Source organism: Dryobates pubescens, chromosome 31 (genome assembly GCF_014839835.1).
Source record: "Dryobates pubescens isolate bDryPub1 chromosome 31, bDryPub1.pri, whole genome shotgun sequence".
Lineage (NCBI taxonomy): Eukaryota > Metazoa > Chordata > Aves > Piciformes > Picidae > Dryobates > Dryobates pubescens.
The window spans coordinates 364,594-390,478 of NC_071642.1; the positions used below are offsets into that span (position 1 = coordinate 364,594).

The following is a 25,885-nucleotide window of genomic DNA, read 5'->3' on the forward strand; positions in this document are numbered from 1 at the left end:
AACAAACCTGATGCCAGGTTACAGACGTGCTGCCCTCACCTGACCTTCCTGCTGCCCAGGGAAAAGCAAAGCCCCTTCCCCGCTCTCCTCCCCAGCCAGACCCAGCACCTCCTCCGTGCCCCCTGGCAGCTCTCTCGGTTACCATCGCTCACCAGACACCGCTCCTGTGAGCTCTGGTTCCCACCATTTGTGCCATGTTTATAACTCAGTTTTTTATATTTTTGTACTGAAGGAAATTGGAGCACTTTAGGCAAAGTTTTCTTTCCAGTTCCATTTCTGTACCTGGCAGGAAACCTCTCACCAAGCGGCTCCTGTTGGCACAGCCGCCCGCACCTCGCGCAGGGCTGGGAGCTCTCTGGATGCTCCCTAGGCTTAGGTCTGGTCTCTAGGCCTTGCACTGTAAAGATGTAATAAATAATCATGGTCCATGGTGAATCGACCATTCTGTTGGGGAAGAGTTTTGGTTTGTTTTTGTTAGGGTGTAAACAGTGTAAATAGTTCCTGTTGGTACTGGCGTAGCAACACCTCTGTAGTCTTCATCTGATCTGTAAAGTGGCTGGGCCAGAGCTGGGCCTGTGGCTGGGCCAGGGCTGGCTCAGTGTCCATCCTCTGAGGGGGCAGTGTTCATTCTGTTGGGTTGTGCACTCTTGATTAACTGCAGACCTGATCAGCACACCAAGTGATGATTTTTACAATGATTGCAATGTTTCTCCACTGAAGGATTTCAGAGCTGCAATAGGACTGAAACCAACTTCTAGCAATAAAAAAAACCTTTAAAAGCTGCCTCCCTCCATCTGTGCTTGGTGCCCAGTTCCTGCTGCCAGCAAAGGTCACAGCAGCAGCCATATCTCCTCTGCTTCTGTTTTGTGCCCTGGACAGAACTGACCTGAGGGGTAGGAGGTGGCAAAACAGGGTCACCAAGGGCAGGTCACCCAGGAACACATCCAGGTGGGGTTGAAAGTCTCTAAAGGAAACTCCACACCCTCTCTGGGCAGCTGCTGCAGAGCTCCAGCAGCCTCATAGCTCCAGCTTGCCCCCAGTGCCCCTTGTGTTGTCCTTGGACATCCCTGAGCAGAGCCCTGACTGGTACTGTGATACTATCTTTATCCCCAGCAATGAGGGCAGCCCTCAGGCTCCTCTCTTCCAAGCCCCAGCTCCCTCTGCCTGGCCTACAACAGCTCTGAGGCTCTGTATGAGCAACCTCCTGATGGTTTTCCCAAGGAGAGGGAAGAGTGGAGGTGTTAAGTGGAGGTTGCCCACAACTGCCACCCTTGCCAGTGGAGTGAGCACCCCAGGAGAGGCCGTGCTGCTCCCCAGTGTCTGAGCTCCACACCCAGAGAGTGGGAGCTGCACCAAGGATCTGAGGTTCACAGGCAGGTCCCCTGCGTGCTGCCAGTCTGAGGCATGCCTGGCTCTGCCCCAGGCAGCATCACTTCCCCTTGGAACAAGTATCACAAAAATAGAAACTTTCTCCCTGCTGCTGGTGCCAGCTTGGCACCTCGCTCCCAGCACCATCCCATTGCCTCTGGCTGCTGCAGAGCTTCCAGCTCCAGACTCGGGGAGTTGCTTCCTCGTAAAGTCCCAGCAGTGGTGCGCGGCACAGGGCAGCCCCAGAGCTGCAGCCTCGGAGCAGCTCTTGATAGAAAGACGCCAGGCTGGCGAGAGTGGCAGACACCTCGACTTGGTGGTGCCGTTGCCAGGGCTGCTGCTCCTGGGCGAGGCACAGGCACTTGTCGCAGGCAGGATGCGACCTCGGAACGGTGCCTTTAGACTCTGGAGCTGCTCACAGCAGTACCGCAGCAGCTCCGCCCTGCTTTGTCTCTCTCTGATCTCAGCTAATTAACCTGAAACCCAGAGCGCATTCCTGATGCTGAGGTGAATCATTCTGAGGCCATGGGCAGTGACCAGCTTCGTGCTAAACCTTCCTCTTTCATGTGGGTGAGACAGGGCTGATGGTTCCCATGCGTGCGGCTGAGGTCCAGCAGCAGGACAAAGAGCAGGAAGGAGCAGTGGGAATGTGCCCTGCTCTGCCTTCCCCTTTCCTCAGCCCTGTGACTCAAATCCGGTTAAATTTCTCAGCCCAGCTGCGGGGCAAGCCCAAGGTTCAGCAGACAAAGGCTGGGGGGTTGGGGGGGGTGTGGCTGTCCTTCTCTGGTGTCTTTATTGTTTGCTGCTTCTAGGCCCATGGGATCTGGCAGAGGATAAAAGCCAAACCCTCTTGAAGATGTGCCACCTTTGGCTCAGGGGCAGTGTCCTGTGCACAGGAGGCTCAAACAGGGCAGGGGTTGCTTTGTCGGGGGCCTCCATGCAAGCCACGAGGCTCAGTCTGCTGCTGCATTGCTCTGGCTGTGGTGGCCTACAGGTGAGAGGAGAAACATCCCACGGGAGAGCGAGGCCATGCTTGGAGCCTGGAGCTGCCCACATGTGTTGCCTTAGATGTGGTTGTGGGCTGGGGTCTAGCTGGAGGGGTGCAGCTGCAAAGCAGGGCTCTGCACTATGAAGGGCTCTGACCTCTGCTGAGATTCTAAGTGAATTCTGCTAATTCAGGAGGATTTCTGTCCCAGTAACGAAGTTAACCTCTAAACCATATTCACCTGCAGCCCAGTGTGCCTAAATCTTCAGGTGCAGTGCTGCTGCAGCAGCTGGATCAATGCATGGAAACCACAAACTGGGAAAACAGGTCTGTGGGGATGACATCAAGCATGCAAGAGGAGAAGGTGGTGAGCTCCCCTGGTTCCTGCCAGGAGGAGGTGGAGCTGGAGGGACAGCACAGCACAGGGCTTCCTGCCAGGTGGAGGAGGATGAAGGCAAAACGCAGCTCTGGCTGCCTTTGTTGCCAGGCAGTGGGGAGCCAGCGCGGAGCAGCCGAGCCCAGGTGTGCCTGCAGTGTGGGTTTGCCTTAGGGGTGGTTAGCTCCAAGGGTTTGAAACGGGAAAGGTAATCACAGAATCACAGAACTGCTGAAGTTGGAGAAGCCCTCTGAGCTCATCCAGTCCAGCCATCCACCCAGCACCACCACCAGGTCTCCCCTCAGCCTCCTCTTCTCCACATGAACCGACCCCAGGTCCCTCAGCTGCTCCTCACCAGCCCTGCTGAGGGCAGACGTGGCTGGGAGCCAACCTTTATTGCTTGGCAGCATAAATAAAACAGCTGCTGCTCAGAGGGCCCTGAGTGGAACCTCCACTCCTCTGCCTCGCTGAGCAGACTTTGTCCAACCCGCAGGACCAGCTGTAGGTAGAATGAAGGTGAAGCAGCTCCCAGATGACCTGCAGAGGCTTCCTGCTGACCTTTAGTCCCAGCCCTGTCCTGTGGCTTTCCCCTGGGCTGCAAGCTCACTTTGCCTGCCTGCACTCGTGTGTAGGGCACAGCCCAGCTGGGAGCTGACCATGCTCCTGCTGCTGGGTGGTCTTACAGATCGGACTGTGTGGGCTTAGAGATCTGTAAGACCACCTGAATGATTCTGTGCTGCTGCCCAGTGGTGCTCAGGCAGAGGCTGACAAGCCCAGTGATGTTCCAGGCTGGGTTTGCAGGGCATCTCTGGGCTCATCTCTGTGCATCCTGGTGCAGAAGCCTCCCCTAGGATTCCAGAAGCCATAGAGCACAGCCAGGGTGAGTGAAAAAAAGGCCCAGCCTTGGGGCTGGAAATGACACAGGCAAACAGGGTGGAAATGAAGTCAGTTTGTCTGCTTCAGCCACCAGCAGCAGGGCACCTCTCTTCCTCCCAGTCTTGCCAGTTCTTGCCTGTGCTAGCAGCTAGGAAGGGTTGTGACACTGATTGATTGAACCTGAACAATGGATCACACCCAAACCATACTGCTGGGGTGAGAGAGTTGGGTGCTTCCTCTGACCCTCCTGATTCCTGCCTCATAACTCCCACCCCACATGGAGCTTTTCCTTCCCAGCCCCTGACCACCCCCCACCTGCAGAAGGGCCCAGAGCTGCAGGGCAGTCATGGCAGCACTTCCTTCCATTCCCTCTGGCAGTAAGGAACTGCAGCCCTGCAGAGGGTGACCATGCAAGGGCAGAGAACAGCTTCACCTTTGGACTTCTAAACAGCTTTGTGTCCTTCAAAGCTAGAAGGCAGGACCAAACCTGAGCTGCCCAAGTGTGTGAGCCCTCGCTGGCCGATGGAGGTCTGGGCTTAGGTAGGGAATGTTCTTGGCTACTCTGCTCAGCCCTATCTCAAGGATGGGCTGGAAAATGTGCAGCTTAAGCAAGCAGAGCAGGCAAGGGACACAATGGGTTTTATTCAGATTTATTGAAGCAGCTCCAGGCTGAGTAATAAACAGACAACTGCTGCATAAACCCCAAAAAGTACAGAACCAGCCCACGAGCAATGTGCTGTCACCTCTTCAACATCTCAGGCCTCTGCTGCTGCCTGCAGGCAGGGTCACACAGAGCAGTCCAGAGCCCACTGCAAGTTAACTTGGAAGCTTCCTTTGTTCTTTAGTAATTATCACTTAACCCAAAACACTCAACGACAGAAGTAAAAAAATATCCCTCCAGCCCCTGCTGAGAGCACAGGAGTCAGGAGAACATTTGGCAGCCTTCTGCTACCTCAGGGGACAGACCTGCCAGCCCAAGTCAGTCACTCCATGCTCATCCCCTCTCTGCCCCAAAGGAAGGGGATCGAGAGAAGTGGCTCAGAGGCTGCCAAGATCCATGCAGGAGCTGGCATCCAGGGCACAGACTTGCTGGGTAGGAGGGGGTGCTCCTGGAGCAGGTGCTGTCTGGAGCAGGACATGGGCAAGAGCAGCCTGCAGCGCGAAGAGGCTGCTGCGAGACTAGCATGCAGCAAGTCCAAGAACACTGCCCAGGCCTTGAAACCTCCAAGGCTGTTACCTTGGTGAGGTGCCTGCTTGCTTCCCTCTGCACCCAGGAGGCCTCTGAAGCATGGCAGAAAGCTTTATTACATGAACCACATCCACCTGGGCACAGGATCGCTCCCTTGCTGGGATCTGTGATCCACTGGCACCTTCGCTGCCAAGAGCCTTTAGAAAGGTTTCATTACAGCTGCAAATTGTAAAGGAGTTAATTGGTGTGTAGCAGGGAAAAAAAAGGGCCTGAAAGGGACACCAGAGAATAATTAGAAGCAGAGAAACCCTGTGTTTATATGCAGACAGGGCTTGTCTTACAAAAGCAATTACCAACCATTCTGGGACCAAATCCTAGCTATAATCTTGTTCTGGCACCAGCTCGCAGCCCTCACGTCCCACAAGAGCTCTGGGTTCCCCCAGCAGCTTACCCATGGCACCAGGAGCAGGCTGTGCTAAAACCAGCAGCCAGTCCCCCATGGCACCACGCAGTCTGTCCCTGCTCCTGCAGACAGCCTGCCAGCCAGAGCCCTGAACCCCCAGCCTGCTGCAGCAGGGAGGACATCCAATCCCCCTCAGCATTCCCAGACTCTGCGCAGACCAAGGCTCAGTGGAGGGCTGGGATGCCAGCTTCAGGCTCCTGATATTTATACTGAGGATCTCCCCGCAGCAGTTCAGCACCTAAAGAGAAGTTCTCTCTCCTTGCAGGGTTTTCAGTCCCGCACCAGTGGCCTGGAAGCACATCTCTGGAGCTGCTGTTGACATAAGGCTGCTCCTTAGGACAACTCCAGGCCAGCTCCACCTGCACCTCCCCTCAGGGTTTAATGCTTGTGCAGCACAAAGTTACAGGCAACTTCTTCACCTTGCAGGTGCCTGCCCACCCCGGGGCTCAGGCAGAGAGGTACCTCCAGGTGCTGACAAAGGCGGTGGGGATGAGGGAGTAAGGCACAGTGGTGACGCTGCTCCAGGTGTCAGACGCAGGGTCGTAGCAGTCCAGCGTCTTGCAGCGCTGCGCCCCGCAGTAGCCTCCCACCACGTAGAGTCTGTTCCCCGAGGCCACAGCACGGCAGCTGATGCGCTTGGCAGTGACGTCCCCGAACTTGGACCACTGGTAGGTGTCACTGTGGAAGCGGTAGGCAGAGCTGGCAGAGAACTCCGTGTCCCCACCAATGACGATGATGTGGCTGCCCACCACGGCAGCAGCTGTGTACCGCCAGGGCTGGGGGCAGCTGGTGGGCACCGTCCAGCGGTTCTGGCAGGGGTCGAAGCACTGCACCTTGGGCAGCTTCTCCTGGTTGGCACTGGTGCCCCCAAACACAAACAGCTTCATCTTGGCTCCCACCACGGCGGCGTTGCTCACACCTTCTCGCAGCGGAGCCACCAGGGACCATTTGTCCAGCTGTGGGTCGTAGTGCTCCACCTGCTTGAGGGAGACGGAGGGGGAGGCCGGGAAGGCTCCGCTCACGGCCGTGTGACCTCCCACCACGTACAGGCAGTGGTCCAGCTCAGCGGAGCCGTGGCCGAACCGCGCCACCAGCATAGGGGCAGCCTTGGCCCACTCGTCGTGCAGGGTGTCGTACACCCAGACATCCCTGGAAGCACCGTGCTCAGAGCCCTTGCCACCGGTGATGTAAACCTTGCAGCCGATGGCGCAGGCGCTGCACTCCTTGCGGGGGCTGGGGATGTCAGCACCAGGAATGATCTCGCTGGATTTCTGGTCCAGGACGTAGATCTTGTCGCACATGAAGGTCTGGCCCCCCAGCAGCAGGAGGGCCTGGCTGACCTTGCGGGGCCGGGCGCAGCACCCGGTCACAAGGCCATCGTTTTGCAGGATCTTCATCTTGCAGCGCACGGCATCAGCCACGATCTCCCCCCCCAGCTTGTGGCTGGTCACCAGCTTCTCGCAGGCCACCTGTGTCCGCAGGTAGGCCTCGGGCAGCAGGGCCAGGCGGACCGAGCGCAACAGCTCTGGCAGATCCTCATGGCGCCGAGGCAAATCGTAGCGGATCCAACCCATAACAGCTTCGTAGACCAGCGTCTCGTCCTCCACCTCCAGCTCTTCGCTCTCCACCAGCTCCAGCAGCTTGTCCTTGGGCAGACGGAGGAAGTCTTCGGTCTTGCAGAGTGAGGTGAAGTTGGCCAACGCCATCCTCCAGGACAGCTCCAGCAGCCGCTCGCAGCAGTGGGCGTCGGACAGCAGCAGCATGTTCAGACAGTTCCCAGGGCAGAGGTTCTTCTCCAGAAAGTCAGCCGAAGCATCCCGAATGTCCTGGAACTGCAGCATGTCCCCAGCCTCCAGCAGGGACTCCGCGTTCTCCTCGTTAATCAGCACCCGGGCAGAGTAGGCATAGTCCAGCAGCAGCTCCAGCACCTCGGGATGCAGGGAGTCGTGGAAGTTGACTTCAGCGTCTCTGCTCTCTTTGAGGCCACCGCTGAACATAGCGTCGAAGTAGCGGCTGCAGGCGGCCAGCACGGCACGGTGGCAGGGGAAGGCCTGGTGCCCGGCACGCAGCACCACGTCGGTGAAGAGCCGCCGCTTGCGGAGCAGGTTCAGCTGCGTCAGGAGGCTGTCGGCGTGGCCCGGCTTGTGGAAGAGCTGAATGTTCATGGAGCCCGAGCTCGAGCGGGACTTCCGATTCTCGTGGCTGCTGACGGACATGGTGCTGGGGCTGCGCTGCAGGGAGAACCGGAGTCAGCCGAGAGCCCGGCTGAGCCGGCACCAGCGCGGGGCGGCTGGGAGCGCACCGGTGGGCTGCGTCGAGAGCACGACGGCGGGAACGCAGAGCCCGACCGGTAAGGGGAGCTAGGAGGTGGGAACACAAAGCCCGGTCGGTAAAGGGAGCTCGGAAGTGGAAATGCGGTGCCCAGTCGGTAAGGGGAGTTCGGAGAGCTCGTCCAACAGCGGCGGTGTTCGCCCAGGGCCTGATCGAAGAGGGGCACCGAGCAGCCCAAGTGCCGGTGCGAGGCACGCCTCAGTGGCGCCGTGGGGGCGATGCGCGGCCCCGGTGCTGCCCCCCCCGGCCCCGGTATCTCCGCTCCCCGCGCACTCACCGCTCCCGTCCGCTCCCTGCTCTGCGCCGCTCCCCGCCCGCGCCGCGTGGCCGCCCTGCCATTGGCTCCGCCCCGCGCGGGGAGCAGCCAATCAGCGGGTGCAGTCCATCCGCTCGCGCTCTGTGAATGGGGCCGGGGCCGCGCTGCGCAGGCGCGTACGGCGCCGGGGCTCCGCCGTACCGGGCCGCTCCCTACGGCCCGGAACAGCTCTGCCGGGGCAGCAGCCCCGCTCCCTCTGGCCGCAAGCCTTATGCAGCCGAAGAGGGCTCGGTGCAGCCGCTGTGCTCTCCCTAAGCCCGGCCGGAGCTCGGGCGATGGCGTAACGCGGCCATAAAAGGGTCATAAACGCGGGAGCCAGGGCCCTGAGCTGCGATCAGCAGCTTCTGAGCTTGTGGCCTTTAGATCCCGGCCTGCTGACACAGGGAGGTCACGGCCGGAACGAACTGTCCCTGCTCAGCAAATCCTTTCCTGCGCAGAGCGGAGCTGGGCTGGTGGCTGCAGCAGGAAAATGGAACAAAAAAACCGAGGTTTTGGGAGGCTGGGGTCTGCCTGTGCAAGGTCGTGTGCCAAAAACTAGCAACTAACTGCTGCTCCAGGCAGTCAGCAACCACCACTGGTGCTCAAATAGTGTCACTGGGGACCAAACCCACTCTAGGGAACAGCTGAATGACTACAGTTTGCTTCATCTTTGCCCTGTGGTATAAAATTGGAAGCTAGAAGCAGCAAACACTTTGACCATTTTATGCATCTTTTCTCTATGTTATCATTAAAAGCAGGGTTTAGAGCTGTACTAAGTGGGCATCAGAGGGTGAAGGTCCTGACAATCAAGCAAGGACAGATGAAGGCCAGAGCACAGCAAGACCTCACTCTGCTCTTTGAACAGAGGCAGAACGTTTCCCTTGTCTGTGCCAAAAACCACCACAGAAGCAAGTTAAGCCTCCTGGAAATGGGGTGAGCACCACCCTGCCTGGCAGGGAGCACGAGCAGGGCACAGACTCAGCAGAACTTTCCAAAGAGGCATTCCCACGGCTGCAGTCAGCTGCTCAGAAGCCGGTGGTGGGAGGCAGGCTGATGACAGATGGATGAGGAGCTGCAGCTAATGCAGCACAAAGTCTGTTGCCTCGGCACCCTTTGGAGCTTTCTAGAAGCAGATAAAGAACATTTGCCCTCTTATCAGGAACAGAATCACTCAAGGCCACCTCTGAAGCATTCATCTCGTTTATTATTGGCACCGCCTAGGAACGGAACTGTAAAACTCAACTTGGCACTGGTCTGACTGGTCCTTGAAGGCCATGAATACGTTAAAGCTGCAACTGTTCGGTGGAAGAGCTCCACCCGGCGGCACTCCCTAAAGGCACAGCTGGAGGCCGGCGCCGCTGCTCCACCTCCCGGGGAGCCTCAGCTCCCAGCTCCCAGGCTTTCTCCGTACGTGAGCAACGCAGAGCAAAGCCTCTCCAGGCTCACCAATGCTATTGCTTTCCCCGCTCACCTCTGAAGAAACGCCACTTGCTCGCTTCTGGTTGTGCTTGGGACATCTGCTTTGGGCTCCAAAAAACATCCCCAGCCCAGGGTGACCTCCCTGGCTTGGGTGAGGCACTGAGTGCTGAGCTGGAACTTGCAGGATTCATCCCTCAGAATTTGAGTGTCACAGACCGTGGCAGTTTCTCCACCTGACACTGACTTTGTGCTCTTTCAAGTGACAGCAAAGTCTGGAGGGTTGGATTTGTCTTGTGGGACAGAGGAAGAAAGGATGGAAGAAACTTTTTCCCTCCCTATTTTACCAATATCTTGATTTTCAGAGGATTCACCTCATTTCTCTGATAAAGAGTGATAAACCCATAAAGTGCAATCAATCCTGTTACTCATACCTTGACTGCAGCCCCAATTACAGGAAGTGTGGAAATACAGCCACCAACACCCAAGAGGTAAAATGCATCTCCCTCACCAAAGGCTTTTTTACCATGGGAAAACTGGCTTCCCAAAGCTTAATTATGGTTATACAGCTTCAGAAGTTCCTCCTCCAGATGCTTGGTAGATGCCAATCAGGGAAGAGATGGTCCCCAGGAGACCAACTAACCAGGGAGGGAAACGTCCAGCCCAAAGAAATCCTGGAGGCAGCCAGTGGATTGCATTGGAGAGATCTGCTGTGGCTGTGAGGATGCTTAGAACCTCAGCCTTCACCTGGGCTTTCACTTCCTTTTGACTCCAGGGTGAAGATGCACTGCTGGAGACAAAGGCAGCATCAGTGGTAGCCCAGAGTGACAGCTCACAGCAGTGAGCCAAGGCAGCCACCAGCATCTGGGGCTGAATCAGCAATAGTGTGACCAGCAGGAGCAGGTCAGGGACTGTACCCCTGTACTGGGAACTGGTGAGGCTTGAGTGCTGAGCTCAGTTTTGGGGCCCTCACTCCAAGAAACACCTTGAGGGCTAGAGGAGGTCCAGAGAAGGGCAACGAAGCTGGGGAAGGGTCTGGAGAACAGCGCCGGTGAGGAGCAACTGGGGGACCTGGGGGTGTTCAGCCTGGAGAGAGGGAACTGAGGGGAGACCTCCTTGCTCTCTACAACTCCCTGAGAGAAGGCTGGACCCAGGTGGGGGTTGGTTTCTTCTCCCAAAGAACAAGTGACAGGACAAGAGGAAATGGCCTCAAGTTGCCCCAGGGTAGGTTTAGGTAGGACATGAGGAACAATTTGTCCAGCCCCAGAACAGGCTGCCCAGGGCACTGGTGCAGTGCCCATCCCTGGAGGGGTTTCAAAGCTGTGTGCTGGCAGTGTTGGGTTAATGCTGGGACTGGATGATCTTAAAGGTCTTTTCTAACCAAAACCATTCTGTGATACTAAATGAGAGCAGACACTCCTGGGTAAATTAGCTGGAGAGGAATCATACCACTTGTGCTGCCTCAGCTTTCTTCTTAACTGGAACAAGACCCTCAGGGATCTGAAAACAAGACAGCAGTATTTCTGTTTTAGCATCAAAGGGGAGGGTTTTTCTTTAGCGTTAAGTGCATCCATGAGGAAGAGACCCTCCCGCAGCCCGGAGGCTACTTCACATTAGTCTGGCTACAGGGAATGCAGTTCATTCCCTGTCTCCTTCCCACCACAGCCTGCAGCTCCCTGCCAGCCTTACCGCAGGATGCCCAGGAGCAGGGAGGAGGCCCAAAGCGCCGTGCTCAGAGTCCACCACTTCTGAGAGCCGACGCGGACGATGCCAGCGTCAGCCGCCCAGGCAATGTGCTCACAGGGGTAGTAGAGCTGGTTGGCCAGGTTGCAGAGCACCGACAGCCCCCGCACTAGGCAGTCCTCGTCCTGTGGGGAGCATGGGGGCCACGCCTAGGTGCCTGTGGCGCAGCCGGGGCGGCAGCCAGCTCAGCCCGTGCCCTACAGTCACCTTGGGGCCCAGCCCATAGCCACAGCTGTGGGTGCTGCTGCACCCCTTGCCCTGCGCTCACCTTGGGTCCCAGCCCGTAGTCGCAGCTGTAGCTGAGCATGGCGAAGTCGTCGAAGAGGCGCAGGACCGTGCGACAGGCGCTCAGCTGGGCCGACACGGCCAGGAGGCTCCGGGGCAGCCCGGACGGCGAGGCCTGCGGCCTGGCCAGCACCCCGCCCGCCAGCTGACAGCCATAGCAGAGCGCACGGACCTGCGGAAGGCACAGCCCGGTGAAGACCCGGTTGTAACGGCAGGACAGGGCCCTACGGGGCCGTTCCTGGCACTCACCGCCCGGTCGCGGCCGCGGTGCGTCTCCAGCGCGGCCACGAGGCCGCCGAAGGCGCTCGCCGCCATGGCAACGCTCCCGGAAGTGACGTCACGGCCCGGCGCGCGGCGCGGCCGGAAGCTGTCGCCTCGGCTCGGGGCCGTGGCTGCCGCAGCCTGCCCTGCACGGCGGCCGCCGCCCCTGGCCCCGGCGCCCCTCGCGGCCTTCCTTTGCTGGAGGCGACGCACGTTCGGCTGGGGGCCGAGCGCTGGGCTCCGGCAAGCGCCTGGCAGCCGCTTTCTGACAGCCAGATCCCCGGCTCGGGGGCGGTTACAGCCCTGCCGCCGAGCCGCGCTCGGGCTGATCGCGGGGAAACCTGCTCGGAAGCCTGCCTGGAGCTCCCGGGGGCCTCTGCAGCCGGTGGCAGTGCCCTTGCAGTCACACATCCACATGCACGCAGACCCCCACATCCTTGGCCTCACCTCCCCTGTCCCCACACCTCCCTTCAGAGTCACCCCCTGCCCACGGGTGAGGAATGGGCAATGGCTCCAAGTCCCCGGCACCAACACCTCCCCAGGAGATCTCTTCATTTGCCTCCTCTCCCTGAGGATTGTTTGCTGTGTGGGCAAAAGTTTCTAGCAAAGTGCTGACAGCAGGGCCCTGTCTTCTCTCTCTAGTCGACAACCACACAGACCTGTGACTGCAAGTCCAACTGCAAGGCTTTTCTGATGCTGCCTCCTAATGCACTGGCCTGAATTTAATTTCCATTCCCTCTGCCAGCAGATGGAAGTCCTGCCCTAACCACGCAGCCCACGCTGGTCCCACACAGCATGCAGATGCCAATGCAACTTCAGACACAGAAAGCACAACTGGCCTGGGGGGCAAGAGTCTAAGACTCCTCTCCCACTCCTCCCAGCAGCGCCTGAACTGGGAAGGCCTTGCAGCCTCCCTGATTCCCACAGCCATGTGAAATCTTTGGGTATGGCTGGCGGTGTGTGAGCTCCCTCCCTGCCGACGCAGCCCAGGGCACGTCCCAGCTGCACGTCGCTAGTGCCTGCAGCCCAGAGATAAGCGGCCGTCCTGCAGTCCTTCCCGGTTTAAAACCCCCTCGCTCCCCTCTGCAGCCCTGGCCTCAGCCTCACACACGTCAGGTTGACGCTAAAGCCCCACAGCAAAACACGGTCCCAGGCCAGGCAGGGGCAGGGATAAATTGGGGATCTCCTGTAGCCTTTGTTCTTCCTCCCCTCCCTGAGAGGCTGCGCAGCTCCCGGTCTTGTGCTCCTCTTCCCGGGTGAGGAGCAGCCCTCGGAGCCTCTGGGGGAGCAGGGCCAGCAGCTATGCAGCTCCCGGGCCGGGTGCGCAGCCTGGCGCTGGAGCTGGAGGACAGGAGTCTGCGGGGTGCCTACGGCGGCGGGGAGCTGCTGCGCGGCCGGGTGCGGCTGGAGCTCCGCGGGGCGCTGCGGCTGCGGGCGCTGGAGGTCTGCGCCCGGGGCCGAGCCGCAGCGCACTGGCTGGAGAGCCGCAGCGTGGGGCTCAACATCGTCTACCGCGACTACACTGCCTGCCAGACCTTCCTGCACCGCCGCTGCCAGCTCATCCCCGGTAAGGCTGGGCACACGGGCGGGCGTCCGCGCCAGGGCGATGGGTTGGGAGCCCCTTGGGCTGTGGCAATTCCCTCCAGGAGGGCCTCTGCGCTGCTGGGTGCTTGCAGCTCAATCAGGGCTGTGCCACCTGGGCACCCTCTGCTCACCTCTGCTGCGGGTTTCTTTGCTGCTGGTTTCCAGGAGGCTGCGAGATGCAGCCTGCTGAGCACGAACGAGCTGTGGCTATTTTCTGTTTGCCCAGGGCAGTGCAGCGCTGTCTGTTCACAAGTGTGGAAAGAGCACTTAGGAGTTCAGTAAATATTTGGTTTCAGTTTCCTCATGCGGGCACCACATGCCCAGCTAGCACGTTGCTTAGATGCACAGTGAGAGGACAAGGCACTGCCTGCTTTGGTTGGGATGAAATGGTCCAGGGCTGAGGGATGTGGGACAGCTCTGCTGCCCAGCTGCTCCTTAGCTCTGCCTCTCCTGATCAGTCTGCCTGCTTGAGCCTCTGCACTTATTACAGCTGGGGCTCTGGGGCTCTTTCTCTGCCTTCCCCTGCTTCTGATGGCCTTGTCACCTGTGACAGTGCCATGTGCCACCCAACCCTGGAGATGGCTGCAGGATTTATCTCATGATGAAGGCATTGATTGTGTCTGTGATCAAGTGCAGCCCATAAAGTGGTGCCAGCTCTAACTGGCGATGGTAGAGCTTGCAGGAGGAAACTGGAGTGATGGAACAAGGATGTGAGCTGATGTGAACTGTCCTCCTGGAGCTGCTCTTGTCTCTGGACTGCACTGGGGGGGTCACATTCACTCTTTCTGGATGACTGCTCCTTGTCATCTCCCAACAGCTGCATTGCTCTGGACTCTCTGGGGTTTGGCAGCAGCTCCTCTGTGCTGTGCCTGAAGATGGCCTTTGCAGCTGCCATGCCCATGCCCTGACCCCCCCAGCACTTGGTCACTGCAGTGTTTGGATGGTGTCCACAGTAGCTGTAAGGTCACAGGGTGAGTTTTGTCCCGTTACCCCTGCAGTCAGGCTCTGTAGGGAAGCCACAAGCTGCTGCAAGTGCCTTTTGCCTTTGCTGCTGGGACTGTGGATGACAGAAGCCCCTGGAATCATCTGGAGAAGGACACTTGGCCAGGGGCTGCTGGGCCTTGTCAGTGCCCTGCACACCTGTAGCTTGAGCAGACAGTTTCTGGCCCTCCCCTGTGGTGCTGGGAGAGCTGAGCTGGGCTCCCTGGGAGCAGAGAGCCTCACCAGAACTTGGGGGCTGGGATTGTTTTGTCTCTGTCCGTGTGTGGATTCCTTTTCTGCTTTCTGAGAGGGACACAGTTGTGTGATCTCTGGAGCTGTAGGCTGTGCAAAAATGCTGCTCTGCAGCCACAATGTCCCCCTCGGGATCCTGCTGGATCCTGCTCTGTCCTGCTGTCCCCACCAGCAGTGTGAGGACCTTCCTGATGTCAGCTGGCAAGGAGCTGCTGAAAACATGCCAGCACCTGAAGGTCCCCGTGACTGCTCCCCTCTTGCTGCTTCGGGATGAGATCAGCTGTGCCTGCGTGGTGGTTAAAAATGCAGAGTTTTGTCATGGTAACAAGGCAGTGCAGAGGAGGGAAGCTCAGCACAGATAAGAGCCCTGCCTTCTGCTCTCCTCTCAGCCCTGACTTTATCTTCGGCTTCCTGGCAGGGTAGTGAGCACCGGTGCTGGGGTGCTGTGCTGTGAGACAAGAGAAAGGGTGAAAGAAGGATGTTGGAACATTGAGGAGCTGGAGTGGGCTCAGAGACCTTGGCTGGACTGGATGATCTCAAAGGTCAGGGAAGGAAAAGCCCTGAGCTGTGCAGGCTGTCAGCTCACATCGGGACTGGCTAAGCCCGGCCAGACTCTAGGTGGGGCTGAAGCGTTGAAGATCTTTTCGTGCTCTGAGCTCGGCCTGGGCTTTTTTTGGGGTTGGGCACCCAGGAGAATTCTTGAGTGCAAAAGCTCTTGGCCGAGGTTCCACAGATCCTGCACCTGGAGATCCCAGGAAACAGGAGAGTCCCTTTCCCAGCGCTGGGCACCCAGATTGGTGAGAGGGGAGCTTCCCACTCTGCGTGGAAGCACCGAGGGGTAGCTGTGGCCGTCTCGTGGAGCTGACACGGGAGGGAGGTTTGCAGAGATGCTCATCCCGTGGGCGAAGCTGAGTCACAGGCTGAGGGCTGTGTGCTGGCAGGCGGGAGGAGGAGGGTGCCAGGCACAGGATGGAGCTCAGGACCCAGCCCCTCTCTAGAGCCCCATCACCTCTCATGGTACCATGCACTGTGGTGGGGACACCTGGCACCTTCTCAGAGCTGGCATCACTGCTCCTCAGGCTGTGATTGTTCTGCCTCCAGCCCCTCTCTGGCTGCCCGCAGGCTCCCTCGGCAGCCTTCACCGTGATTCATCTTTTGCTTGTGGCAAGGAACAGAAACCAGAACACAGTCCCCTTCCTCTGGGGACACAGAGCACTGCACTTGGCCTTTGGAGACAGCTAAAGCTTTGCAAAGCTTCAGCCCAGATAATTTTTGGTGGCTGAGATCAACCCAGTTCAGCACAGCAGGTCCTGCCCAGCATGGCTGGGAGCAACTGGAAAATGCTCCAAGCTTGGGCAGCCAAATGCTGAGCAACATTTTTCAAGCCTGTTTTGTCTCATCTCCAGTCTGTGCCCGGGGTTGGGGCTCTGAATCGCTGCAAATGTGACAATCAGGATTCAGGAAGAAGTTTCTAAAGCTGCATTAACCCTTGGGGGTGTGGTGGGTGGAGCAGACCCCTTTCTCTTCCCTTGCACAACATCGTGTGGTGCTGCTGATGTGGTGTCCGCCTTGGGAATCACCAGCTCCCAGGTTTTGTGCCTTTTACCCTGGCAGCAGCAGCAGATGCTGCCACCGGCATGGATCCATGCAGGTGTAACTTGGCACTGGGTTTTTGGAGCAGCACCCCATGAACACCAGTATGAGCTGGTAAAAAAACAGTGCAAGCCTGCTGACAGAGCTTGGGGAAGATGGATTGCTCCCTCTGCAGCTGCACAGCTGAACAGGAGCCAGTTCTTGATTTCTCAGAAATCAGCAAGGCTGTGTCCCAGTCCAGCTCTCCTCCCCGGCCAGTCGGCCTGGCCGTGCCACGCGGGGAGCCCAGATCCAGTTGCAGCCTGTTCTGATCTTGGGAAAGGAAAAACAGGGATTTGAGTGCAGCCCTCGCTCTGCAGGATTGGGAATGGAGGGAGCTGTGGCTCCGAGGGAGAAATCCCCCGACGGAGCCACTGCCTTTGGCCCTGGTTGCACCGATCTGTGCTAATGCCAAGGGCAGGGATAGGATGGGCACAGGATGGGAGCCGAGAGGGATTTAGAGGCACACCGAACAACTTCCCAGGAGTTGTCCACAGAAGGGCTGGCAGCACTCAGCTTCCTCAACCATCCTCCTCCGGGACATATTCCCATGGTCGGGACACCCCCCGGGATGTCCGGGCGCAGCATCAGGATCGCGGGGCAGGCAGAGGAGCTGGGGACACTCAACGGGGACACCCCACAGCCCCGCTGGGATAGGGACCAAGTACCCCCCCCACCCCGGGGAAGAGGCCGGGACCGGGGCCGTCCCGCACATGCTCGCTGCCTTGTTTTGCAGAGCCCGGCGGGGCCGCCCCGCCCCGTCCCGTCCCGTCCCGCCCCGCCGGGGCCGCCCCCGGGCTCGCCGGGCACTTAAAGTGGGGCGGGCGGCGGCGGGGCCGGGCTGTGCCAGGCAGCGGAGCGCTCGCCATGATCTTCGATCGGCTCAAACGCTTTTTGATCTTCCTGGAAGGGCCGGACAGGGACGTGCCGGCCGCGTTCAGCCCCGGGCAGGCGGTGTCGGGACGGGTGGTTCTTGAGCTGGCGGCGGCGGCGCGGGTCGGAGCCCTCCGGCTGCGGGCGGTGGGCGCTGCCCGCGTCCACTGGACCGAGTCCCGCAGCGCCGGCTCCAGCACCGCCTACACCCAGAGCTACAGCGACCAGGTGGAGTTTCTCAGCCACCGGGACACGCTGCTGGCACCCCCAGGTACGGCACTGGCCCCCCGGAACCCAAACAGCCCCCGCGGGGTGCGAAGATGTGGCTGCAAGGGGCTGAAAGAGCAGGGACGTGGGGCAGCCTGGAGCCCCCCGACTGCTGGGTGCACAGCCCCCTAACCCGCTGAGATTGGGTGCCTGGGACACTCTGGCAACTGCATGCATTGGCATCCAAGCAGCTGAAATCTGGGTGCACGTCATCCCAAAGAGCTGAAATGGGGGTGCAGGGGTGCCTTAGGATCTGGGCGCTCTGGGAACTGGGCGCAGGGGTCTTCTGCAGACACCTCAATTAATGAGTGCACTCTGGGGTGCTGGTGTGTGCAGCCGGACCCCCATTAGGGAGCACCCCACACGAGGCTCCCCCTTTGCTGTGGGTGCTCTCTGACAGGGGAGCAGCATTGAAAGACTCCTGTGGAGGTTCAAGAGCTTGGTTTGAGCAAGGGGTTGGACTAGAAGATCCCCAGAGGTTCCCTCCAGCTCCAGCTGCTCTGTGCAGTGCAGGCAGAATCGAGGTGCAAATCCTGGGACACACGGGGGCAGCTTGGCTGCCCACCCTTCCAGAGCTGCTCCTGGCATGGCAGGGCACCCCGGGCTCTCATTCGTGAGCCACCGTGAAGCAGAGCCTGCTCGGGAGGCTGCCCAGCTTCCGGGGAACGTCCCTGGATCGAGCGTGCCTGGAGACATGTGGGAAGCAGACAGTGCCCCGCACCCGTGGGACGTGCCCAGCTCCCGGGGCACAGCTGGGACTGCTGCTGCAGCTTCACCCTGGCAGCATTCCTGTGCTATTGTGCTGCCCCTTGGCTGCGTGCTGTACATCTCCAGCACCCATCTGCCCAGGGAGGAAGTTCTGCAGGAGGGAGATAATCGTCTTAAATCTGTTTTGTCCACAGACAATGGTGATCTCACCATCCTGCAGGCAGGCAGACACGAGTTCCCCTTCACCTTCCAGCTCCCCGAGTAAGTCACCCTGGGTTTGCTGCCTTAATGCAAAGAGTGAGAGGAGCTGCTTGGGACAGGGCATCTCACAAACAAGGCTCTTGCAGCAGAGCCCTTCTGAATTGCTTGTTGCCTCTGCACAGGACCCTGGCAACCTCCTTCGAGGGCAAGCACGGCAACGTGCGCTACTGGGTGAAGGCCAAACTGCACAGGCCATGGTCAGCAGTGAGGAAAGTGAAGAAGGAGTTCACTGTGATTGAACCCATCGACATCAACACGCCTGCACTGCTGGTGAGCTCCACCTGCCCCACCCTGGGGCACTGGCGTCCAAGACTTCTCTGGAAGCCCATGGGGAAGGTGTCTGCCTCCCCTCTGGCATTACAACACAGACCTGGTGCCCAGAGGGAATGTTTGCCCCCCTGTGACTTGTGCCCTTCAGCACTACCTGGGCTAGGCAGAGAGCATCTGTGGCTCTTAGGTTTTGGAAACTTCAGTGTGTGTTGCGACAGCTTCTTGCATCAGACAGCCAAGAAGTTGCTGATGTTCCCCAGCAGGTTCTTGGTGCCAGGGAGGTGCTCACTTTGAGTTTCATTCTTGCTTACTAAGGAGCTTAAATATTTCCCATTCTCCAGGCTCCTCAGGCCGGTGCCAAGGAGAAACTTGCTCGTGCTTGGTACTGCAATCGTGGCCAGGTTTCTGTGACTGCCAAGATCGACCGAAGAGGCTATACCCCAGGTGAGACCACCTACAGGTGCCCTTGAACCTCTGCAGGTCCTGGGGTAGACCCTAGCAGGAGGAGTTTTGAGGTTGCTGTGAACTGGGCTCATAACATCTGGCATGAAATCAGCCAAGAGAGCTTTAGTGCCCCTGACGTGGGCAACCTCCTCAGGACAGGCTCCCTTCACATTAAGCCTTTGTGCCTGCGGTGGCAGACAGTCTGTCAAGCCCTTGGTGATCCTGCCCTGGAACCCCTTGAGGCTCCTCCAGCATGAGCATCTCTCTTCCAGGGGAGTTCATCCCCATCTTTGCCGAGATCGACAACTGCACTAGCCGAGCAGTGGTGCCCAAGGTGGCCATCATCCAGACCCAGACCTTCATCGCTCGGGGCACCAAGAAGCAGAAGAGGCTGGTGGTGACCAGCATTGTTGGCGACTCCATCGCAGCAGGCAAGCGGGAAGTGTGGCACGGGCGGGCACTGAAGATCCCACCGGTGGCTCCCTCCATCCTGCAGTGCCGCATCCTCCAGGTGGAATACTCCCTGAAGGTGAGGGCCCCATGGGAAGCATTGCCAGCATCCCAGCTTCCCCTTCTCGCCAGAGCTGTGTTCATTGTCCCCATTCTAGGCCAGTGCAGGTATTTTGGGGCTGGTGATTTGTAGTCTTGAGCGTCTCAGTCCCGTTGCCCCTCACACACAGCACGAGGGCTCATGCTGGAGCATTTCCATCTCCCTTTGCATCCTGCTGCAAGAATTCCCTCTTGGCCAGCTCAAGCCAGCACTCTGGGGAGATCTCATCTCCTCCAGACTGGGGAAATGCCCAGAGCTAAGCTTCCCTGTGTCCTGTTCCTGCAGGTTTGTGTGGACATTCCCGGGACGTCCAAGCTGCTCCTGGAGCTGCCGCTGGTCATCGGAACCATCCCACTGCATCCCTTTGGGAGCCGCACGTCCAGCGTCAGCAGCCAGTACAGCCTCAGCCTGGACTGGCTGAGCACCATCCCGGAGCAGCCGGAGGGTGAGGGTCTGCCTCTTCCTGGGATCTGGGTGCTGCAACTCCTTGTGCACAGTGTGGGTCAGAGCAGTTCTCAGCCTTTTCTCTTGCTCCAGAACCAATTTCTGCTTTGTTTGCTTTATTTGCTTGGTTGTGGTGCTGAATTTCCTGGGTTCCTTCCCTGGGAACTGGGGGAGTTTGGGCAACAGTGGATCTGAAGCCCCTTTACCTGCATGTCTCCCATTAGTGCAGAGTGTTTCCTCCTCCCTGATGGCTCTGCTCTCTCCTCAGCTCCTCCGGAATACTCCTCAGTTGTGTCCAGCCCTGAGGCTGAGCAGAGCCTGGCTCCACCGTGCCGCAGTGAGCTCGGCAGCGTCCTGGAGGGTCCTTTCTTCGCCTACATCCAGGAATTTCGCTTCCGACCCCCTCCACTGTATTCAGAGGTATCAAACCCTCCTGAGCCAGCAGGGCTGGTGGGAGCAGCTGGGATGTGCCCCCTGCTGGGGTTCTTGACTGGAACCTTGGCTTTGCAGATTGATCCAAACCCTCCTTCAGACAACATCCGTCCGCGCTGCATGACCTGCTGAGAAGTGCATCGGATGTGGCTGACACAGAGGTGATCCCTTGGGATGGAAGCTTGCACCCTCACAGCACTGGCCTGGAAATGGGGACATGGTGGCTGCGAGACCAGAGCTCCTGCAGTGCCAAGACCCCAGGTCTGCTCACTGCTCTGGCACTGGTAGGCCTGGACTGACGCTGAGCCTGCTGTGGTGGACTTGTGCATGGTAGGAGGGCACAGGAGAGCCCTCAGCGTGGAGCGGTTGGGCAGGATGTGGAGGGTTAACTGCCCCAGGATGTTTGGGCTCAAAGGGAGGATGTTTGCTCTCTCCTTACCTGCCGTGGCCATACTCTGGCAACTCCTGTCATGGAAAACAGGAGTTTGAGAGACATTGTAGGATTTCTAGAGAATATTCTCATTTTTCTCGGGTTCGAGTCCTGTGGTGCTGGAGTTGCAGCCCTTCTGTAGCAGCTCAGCAGGACTGCAGCTCCTGTACTGCAGCTCACTAAAAGGCCTTTTTCTGCCCAAATGAAGCAGAGACTTTGTCTACTGCTGATAATCTTTGACCACCACAAGCCTGGTGATGCTTACAGGAGGAATGGTTAGAGCTGGCCTGCCAAAACTATAAAGGCTTCCACGTACTGTTACCAGGACAGAGGACCTGGGATTTATGGTCTGTGGCAGTGCTTAGGTGCCACAGAGAACAGGACAACTGGTTCCTGTGTGTTGGCACCAAACCTGCCCTGTGTGCTGATGCCTCCCCTGTGATGGGGCTGAAAACCAGCCCCCAAAGTTCAGTACCCACCATGGGGGCTTGGAGCTGTGGCTCTGGCATCTTGCTGGTGGCCAAGAACGTTCTGAGGCTGGTGACAGCCATGAGTGGGAGATGTGGAGCTGAAGGGTCATTCAGGACCAGGAGTCCTGCACAGGACAAGCTTGACCCTGTGCCTCTAGAAAGGTTGGTGGCCCTGACTCTGCCCTCACCATGCACTACCCTGTGTTGACTGGCACAGGAACTGGTGAACTGGGTCTTGTAGTGTGGTACCAGGGGCTGACTCTTCTCACTCCAGCAGGACCTGAGCAGGGTTTGGGTGCTGAGGACTTAGCATTCCCTCACTGAGCCAGTCCTGCCCGCGGGGCTGCTGGCGTCGGCGCGCCCCTGAGCCAGGCGTGCTGGGGGCCGCCCCCCTGGGGCTGCCCTGCTGCCGGCAGCTTGCTCAGGTGAGTTCTGTTTTCTAGCTGTAAACACTTTTGTAACGACCACTCTTGTCTCTGTTCTTTTTGTACCACTTTTTGCTGGGGAAGCTTTGTTCCAAATAAATTCTTTACACACAAGATGTTGCCTGAATGTTTTTTCTCTGCCTTTCTGCTTCCCACTGCCTGGAGCGCTGCAGCTCACGTGGCTGTCGGGATGCTCCCTGCCCTTGCTTCATTCCCTGCCACGGGCGCCCAGCTCCACCCTGCACTCAGTCCCACTCTGTACTGGGATTAACTGGGCCACTCGGCCAGGGCTGATCCTCTGTGCTCAGAGCTCACTCCTCTTCCTGGGGCCAGTGCTAAGAGTTGATGCTCTGTGCCATGCCCCCAGCTCCAACATCTCCATGCACCTCTGGACCTCTCCCCCCTCACTAGCTCAGCCCAGGTGCTCCTGTTCTATTTTTCCATGCTTGCTGCTTCTTCCTCCTTGGGCTCTCAGGACAGGCAGGGACCCTGCAGCTCCATCTGGGATCCAGGACGCTCTTGTGGCTCAGATGTTCCTGGAGGAGGTTTGGGAGCAGACCCACATGGGGCCAGCTGGGAAGGGCTGCTGTGCAGGGGGATCAGGGAAGCTACTTCACCTGCTTCCTGGGCCTGGGATTTGGTTTTTCAGCAGCATTTCTGCACTGATGCAGCAAATCTTAGCACGTGTAAAGCAGTACTTGAGGTAGGGCTTTACTTCTGCCTTCCACAGACTCTGCTCAAAAAAGTGTTGCCACTGGAATGTGATTTGACTTCCCCCCCCCCATGTATTGCTTTCATTGTTGTTTGCTGAGCTGCTCACAGCTGTGGCACGTGGGTGAGATCACCCAGCCCAGAGTTTGCCTGTGAGCTTGCTGCTCATGCAACCTTCATTCGAATCTGTGTTTTAATTTGGCATCCCTGGGCACACTGAGTAATCCTCCTCAGGAGAAGATTAACCAGCCTGGCACTGGCTTTGTTTGCATGCTTGCTGGGGTTGATGCGTGTCCAAATCTGCCCCTGGTGGAGTGGTGGCTGCCGCTGTGTGGCCTCAGGGCTCAGTGCCAGGGCTTTGGGGGACATCAAAGAGGGCACAACCTGTAGCACTGCAACCCCCTGGTTCAAGATGCCTCCGAAGGAAACCCTGTGATCAACCCCACCCCAGGCAAGCTGTGCCACGCCGCAGCACGGCACAAGGAGGCCGTTCTGTGCTGGCCAGCGCCGAGCGGTGGAGATGGCCGGGGGCTGCCGGTCAGACCCTGATCATCTGCCGCGGCCGCACAAGGAGCTGTTTATTCCCAGGGCTGAGGGGGAAGAGAGCAGCGAGCACCCCCCGCATCCTCCTGAGCCTTTCTGGGAATGCACGTCAGGGTGACAGCCATGGGGACAGGCCATTCCGGGATGGGGAACCCAATGCCAGTGGGCACCACTCCCGCGCCTCACGTGGGAGGGATCTTTCCAGCAGGAATTCTTGCAAATGCCTCCAGGGTTCTTCTCCTAAGGCTGGGCAATAGCGCGGCGAGGCAGGGGGCACGGCTGGTCTGGGTCCCCTGCCAGCAAAGGGCTGTGCCCCCGAATCCCGGCGGGGCTAAAAATACCTCGTCTGGGATCCTGGGAGCTGGGGCGAGGCACAGCCCCCACCCCGGGCAGTGCTTTCACAACCAGCAGTGCTCCCTGCAACCTTTGCCTGTTTATCTTCCCCAGCTCCAAAGTCCTTACTGCCCAGCACAAGCTGTTCTCCTGTTTATCGGCACAGCGAGGTGGGGGCTGGGGGTCTGCAGGGTCTCTCTCTGCTGAGCCCAGACGGTCCCATGCCGGCCATGGCCCAGAGACCCAGTGTCGGAGACTGGTTGTGCAACTGCCGCGCTGGGATTATTTATAGCCCTTGGCCCTGCCTGTTGGAAAATGCTTCCCAGACCACCCGGCAAAATCTGCTCCTTGCAAGGGGCATGGAAAGACCACCATCCCCCCCGCCCCACCCCCGACTCTGCTCCTCTCACTTTTCCTCTTTGTCCTTCACCCTCCAAACAGTGGGACTCCCTCTGCCCCGGGCACTGAGGGGCTGGGACCTCCTTCACAGCTCTCAGCGCTGCAGGGTGCTGGGACTCCCATACTGCGCCTTACAGCCCTGCAGCCCCTTTCTGCAGCACCTTGAGGGGCTGTTCCTTCCTCCCCCGTTTCTCCCAGTCCCTGGAGGATGCTCAGTCCCAGCATGGAAGCCATGGCCTTCATTCGAGGCTGTTCTCCTGCAGCAGTCAGTGGCAGGGGGCCAGCATGGCTGTGCTGCAGGGAGGGTGACACACAGAGCCTGCAGCTGTCCCAGCACTGGCAGGGACAGAGTGTGCCAGCACCAGCTTGCAAGGGCCAAGGATTAGCTGCACAACTGCTGCCTCCCAGCCCGGGCACCCATCCAGCTCCAAAGCAGGAGCCACCTTCCTCCATCCCAGCTGGGCCAAGCCCTGCAGGGTACAGCTCACCCCAGTACACATCGTGGGAGCACCAGGGGCTGCTGTTTGTGGCAGGGGCATGGCTGGTGATGCCAACTCTGGATTTTGCCCAGGTGGGGACACCCAGCTCAGGACATGGTTGATGTGCTGCTCGCATTCAGCATCTTTGCAGCCAGTAGGGCATGGCTGGCACCACTGTACCCTGAGGAGCAGCAAGTTGGTGCTGATAGGTGCCCAGGAGCATGGGGACCTGCTTGACCCATGCTGTGCCAGGGGGTCTCTGAGCACCTCAGGCACATGCACACAGTCCCCTGCACCACCGGGCCTTGCTTTGGTTTTGACCAGCACAGCTTGGCCATGGCAGCATCTCTAGGGACATCTCTTTGCATGGCAGTGGCAGAGCTCTGCTGGGACACTGGGAAGTAGCTGTGCACCCCAGCAAGCCAGAGCAGCCTCGTGACCATCCTCCACCTGCTGACTCAGCAGCTCTTTGCCGGGACCACTCCCACCCATGGAAGCCACAGGCAAAGTCCCCAGGTCCCCGTGCTGGGGCTTTCCCTGCTGGCTCAACTGGAATTGCAGCTTTTCCCCGGAGCCAGCGCAGGCAGCAAGGCCTTCCCGGGGCAGGGGCAGGCTGGGGAAAGCCTGGGCTTGGTTTATGTCAAAAGCCAGGCTCTGGAGCAGCCGGCTAGACAATGCTGCGTGTGCCATCCCCATGGAGCACAGTGGTGATGCAAGTGGGCTTTGTGGTGCTCACTAAGACACCCCACGAGCCCCACTGGTGCTGGGTGACACTGCTGATGGGTTTGCCATGAGGTTGGCTGGTGCCATGGGCTGCCAGCAGCATGCCACTACCTTGATTCCCTGTATCAAGCCAAACCCCTTGGTTTTCTGGGGCAGACTCCCCCCCAGTTTGGGGTCGCTCACTGTGGGCCTGCTCAGGCCCTTGTGCAGTCCCTGCTCCCTGCCCCGGGCAATGGAAACTTTTAATGACTTTTTTGACTTCTCTCCAGTTGTTTGGGAGCAAGGAGGGAGGCAGAGGGAGCCGCAGGGAGCCGCAGGGAGCCGCAGGGAGCCGGGTGCCGCGCACAAACATGTCTATGTATAAACACCCAGGGCTGCAGCGGGCACGGCGTTGCCAGCGCAGGGTGCCACCAGGGACCCTCCCCACTGAGCTGGGTGTCCCCTCCCCTGCTGGGATCCCAGTGCAGCATCCTGGGCTTGGTGACCCGGAGCCATCCCTGCGGGGATGCAAATATTTTGGCTTTTTACAAGAGAAAACCAACAACACTAAAACAAAAACCTCCCGCGCCGAGTCATCCATGGCAGCATGTGAGGTGTTGGCACACAAACAAGGCACGTGGGGATGGTCATGGCACAAACGGGGAAGTGGCACAGCTCCCACGCCATCACTCAGGGAATGGCTGAGATCTGTGCGTGACACAGCCGTGCCCTGTGCCAGGGACATGCCACCGTGGGACTTTGCTCCCAGCACTGCTCCCCACCCTGGGCCGTGTTTGCTGGCACTCCCGGGTGATGCTTCAGCTCGTGTGGAAACCCTCATCTGACTCAGGTGTTTGGCACCAGGCAGAATGCCAGTGGCCCTGGCGGGCTGCTCTGGGTGCTGGTGGGGACTCAGCCATCCAGTTTAGAGGTGAAGAGGAAGGGGCTGTCACTCCCACTGGTCCTCTTCCCCCATCTTGGCCCTGCTCAGAGTGCAATGGGGCAACATTGATAAACCTCACAGCTCCAATCCCTGCTCCTGCTGCCCAGTCTCAAAGTCTCCAGTAACAGGGATTTGCTCTTTTTTTCTTGCCCTCACCCTGAAAG

General features: G+C 58.9%; 3 protein-coding genes across 5 annotated transcripts; 1 reads left to right on the forward strand and 2 right to left on the reverse strand.

Annotated features, from left to right (window-relative positions):
* Positions 1-4,950: 4,950 nt before the first annotated feature.
* LOC104300740 (ectoderm-neural cortex protein 1) lies at positions 4,951-7,886 on the reverse strand. The gene is made up of 2 exons (XM_009901058.2): positions 7,866-7,886; positions 4,951-7,488 (listed from the first exon to the last, which is right to left on the reverse strand). Exon 2 carries the CDS (start codon positions 7,471-7,473, stop codon positions 5,704-5,706), a length of 1,770 nt encoding a protein of 589 aa, XP_009899360.2. The 5' UTR covers positions 7,474-7,488; positions 7,866-7,886; the 3' UTR covers positions 4,951-5,703.
* A 1,443-nt stretch (positions 7,887-9,329) lies between these two features.
* PEX11G (peroxisomal biogenesis factor 11 gamma) lies at positions 9,330-11,642 on the reverse strand. Its single transcript, XM_054175155.1, has 5 exons — positions 11,577-11,642; positions 11,311-11,499; positions 10,989-11,167; positions 10,749-10,799; positions 9,330-10,089 (listed from the first exon to the last, which is right to left on the reverse strand). The coding sequence occupies exons 1-5, from the start codon at positions 11,640-11,642 to the stop codon at positions 9,861-9,863; spliced, it is 714 nt and encodes a 237-aa protein (XP_054031130.1). The 3' UTR covers positions 9,330-9,860.
* A 1,057-nt stretch (positions 11,643-12,699) lies between these two features.
* On the forward strand, positions 12,700-21,563 carry ARRDC2 (arrestin domain containing 2). 3 transcript variants are annotated; one of them, XM_009901112.2, is made up of 8 exons: positions 12,700-13,155; positions 18,080-18,146; positions 18,269-18,416; positions 18,758-18,860; positions 19,133-19,389; positions 19,696-19,855; positions 20,123-20,274; positions 20,365-21,563. In XM_009901112.2, the coding sequence occupies exons 1-8, from the start codon at positions 12,891-12,893 to the stop codon at positions 20,416-20,418; spliced, it is 1,206 nt and encodes a 401-aa protein (XP_009899414.2). In that variant the 5' UTR covers positions 12,700-12,890; the 3' UTR covers positions 20,419-21,563. The 3 variants fall into 3 exon arrangements, with proteins under 3 accessions (XP_009899414.2, XP_054031108.1, XP_054031107.1); XM_054175133.1 differs by lacking the exon at positions 12,700-13,155 and adding an exon at positions 16,802-17,151 and having other exon boundaries at positions 18,050-18,146; XM_054175132.1 differs by lacking the exon at positions 12,700-13,155 and adding an exon at positions 16,803-17,181.
* The last annotated feature ends 4,322 nt before the right edge of the window (positions 21,564-25,885 follow it).

Excerpts from the sequence above, each read along its gene's own strand:
- PEX11G (XM_054175155.1), bottom strand. The coding sequence starts at position 11,642 with ATGGCGGCGAGCGCCTTCGGCGGCCTCGTGGCCGCGCTGGAGACGCAC. Across the intron at positions 11,500-11,576 it reads ACCGCGGCCGCGACCGGGCG|GTCCGTGCGCTCTGCTATGG; the intron begins GTGAGTGCCAGG and ends TGCCTTCCGCAG. Across the intron at positions 10,090-10,748 it reads AAGCTGAGGCAGCACAAGTG|CAGTGCATCTTCACCCTGGA; the intron begins GTATGATTCCTC and ends CTTTGTCTCCAG.
- ARRDC2 (XM_054175133.1), top strand. The coding sequence starts at position 16,905 with ATGATCTTCGATCGGCTCAAACGCTTTTTGATCTTCCTGGAAGGGCCG. Across the intron at positions 19,390-19,695 it reads AGGTGGAATACTCCCTGAAG|GTTTGTGTGGACATTCCCGG; the intron begins GTGAGGGCCCCA and ends CTGTTCCTGCAG. Across the intron at positions 20,275-20,364 it reads CCCCTCCACTGTATTCAGAG|ATTGATCCAAACCCTCCTTC; the intron begins GTATCAAACCCT and ends TTGGCTTTGCAG.
- LOC104300740 (XM_009901058.2), bottom strand. The coding sequence starts at position 7,473 with ATGTCCGTCAGCAGCCACGAGAATCGGAAGTCCCGCTCGAGCTCGGGC.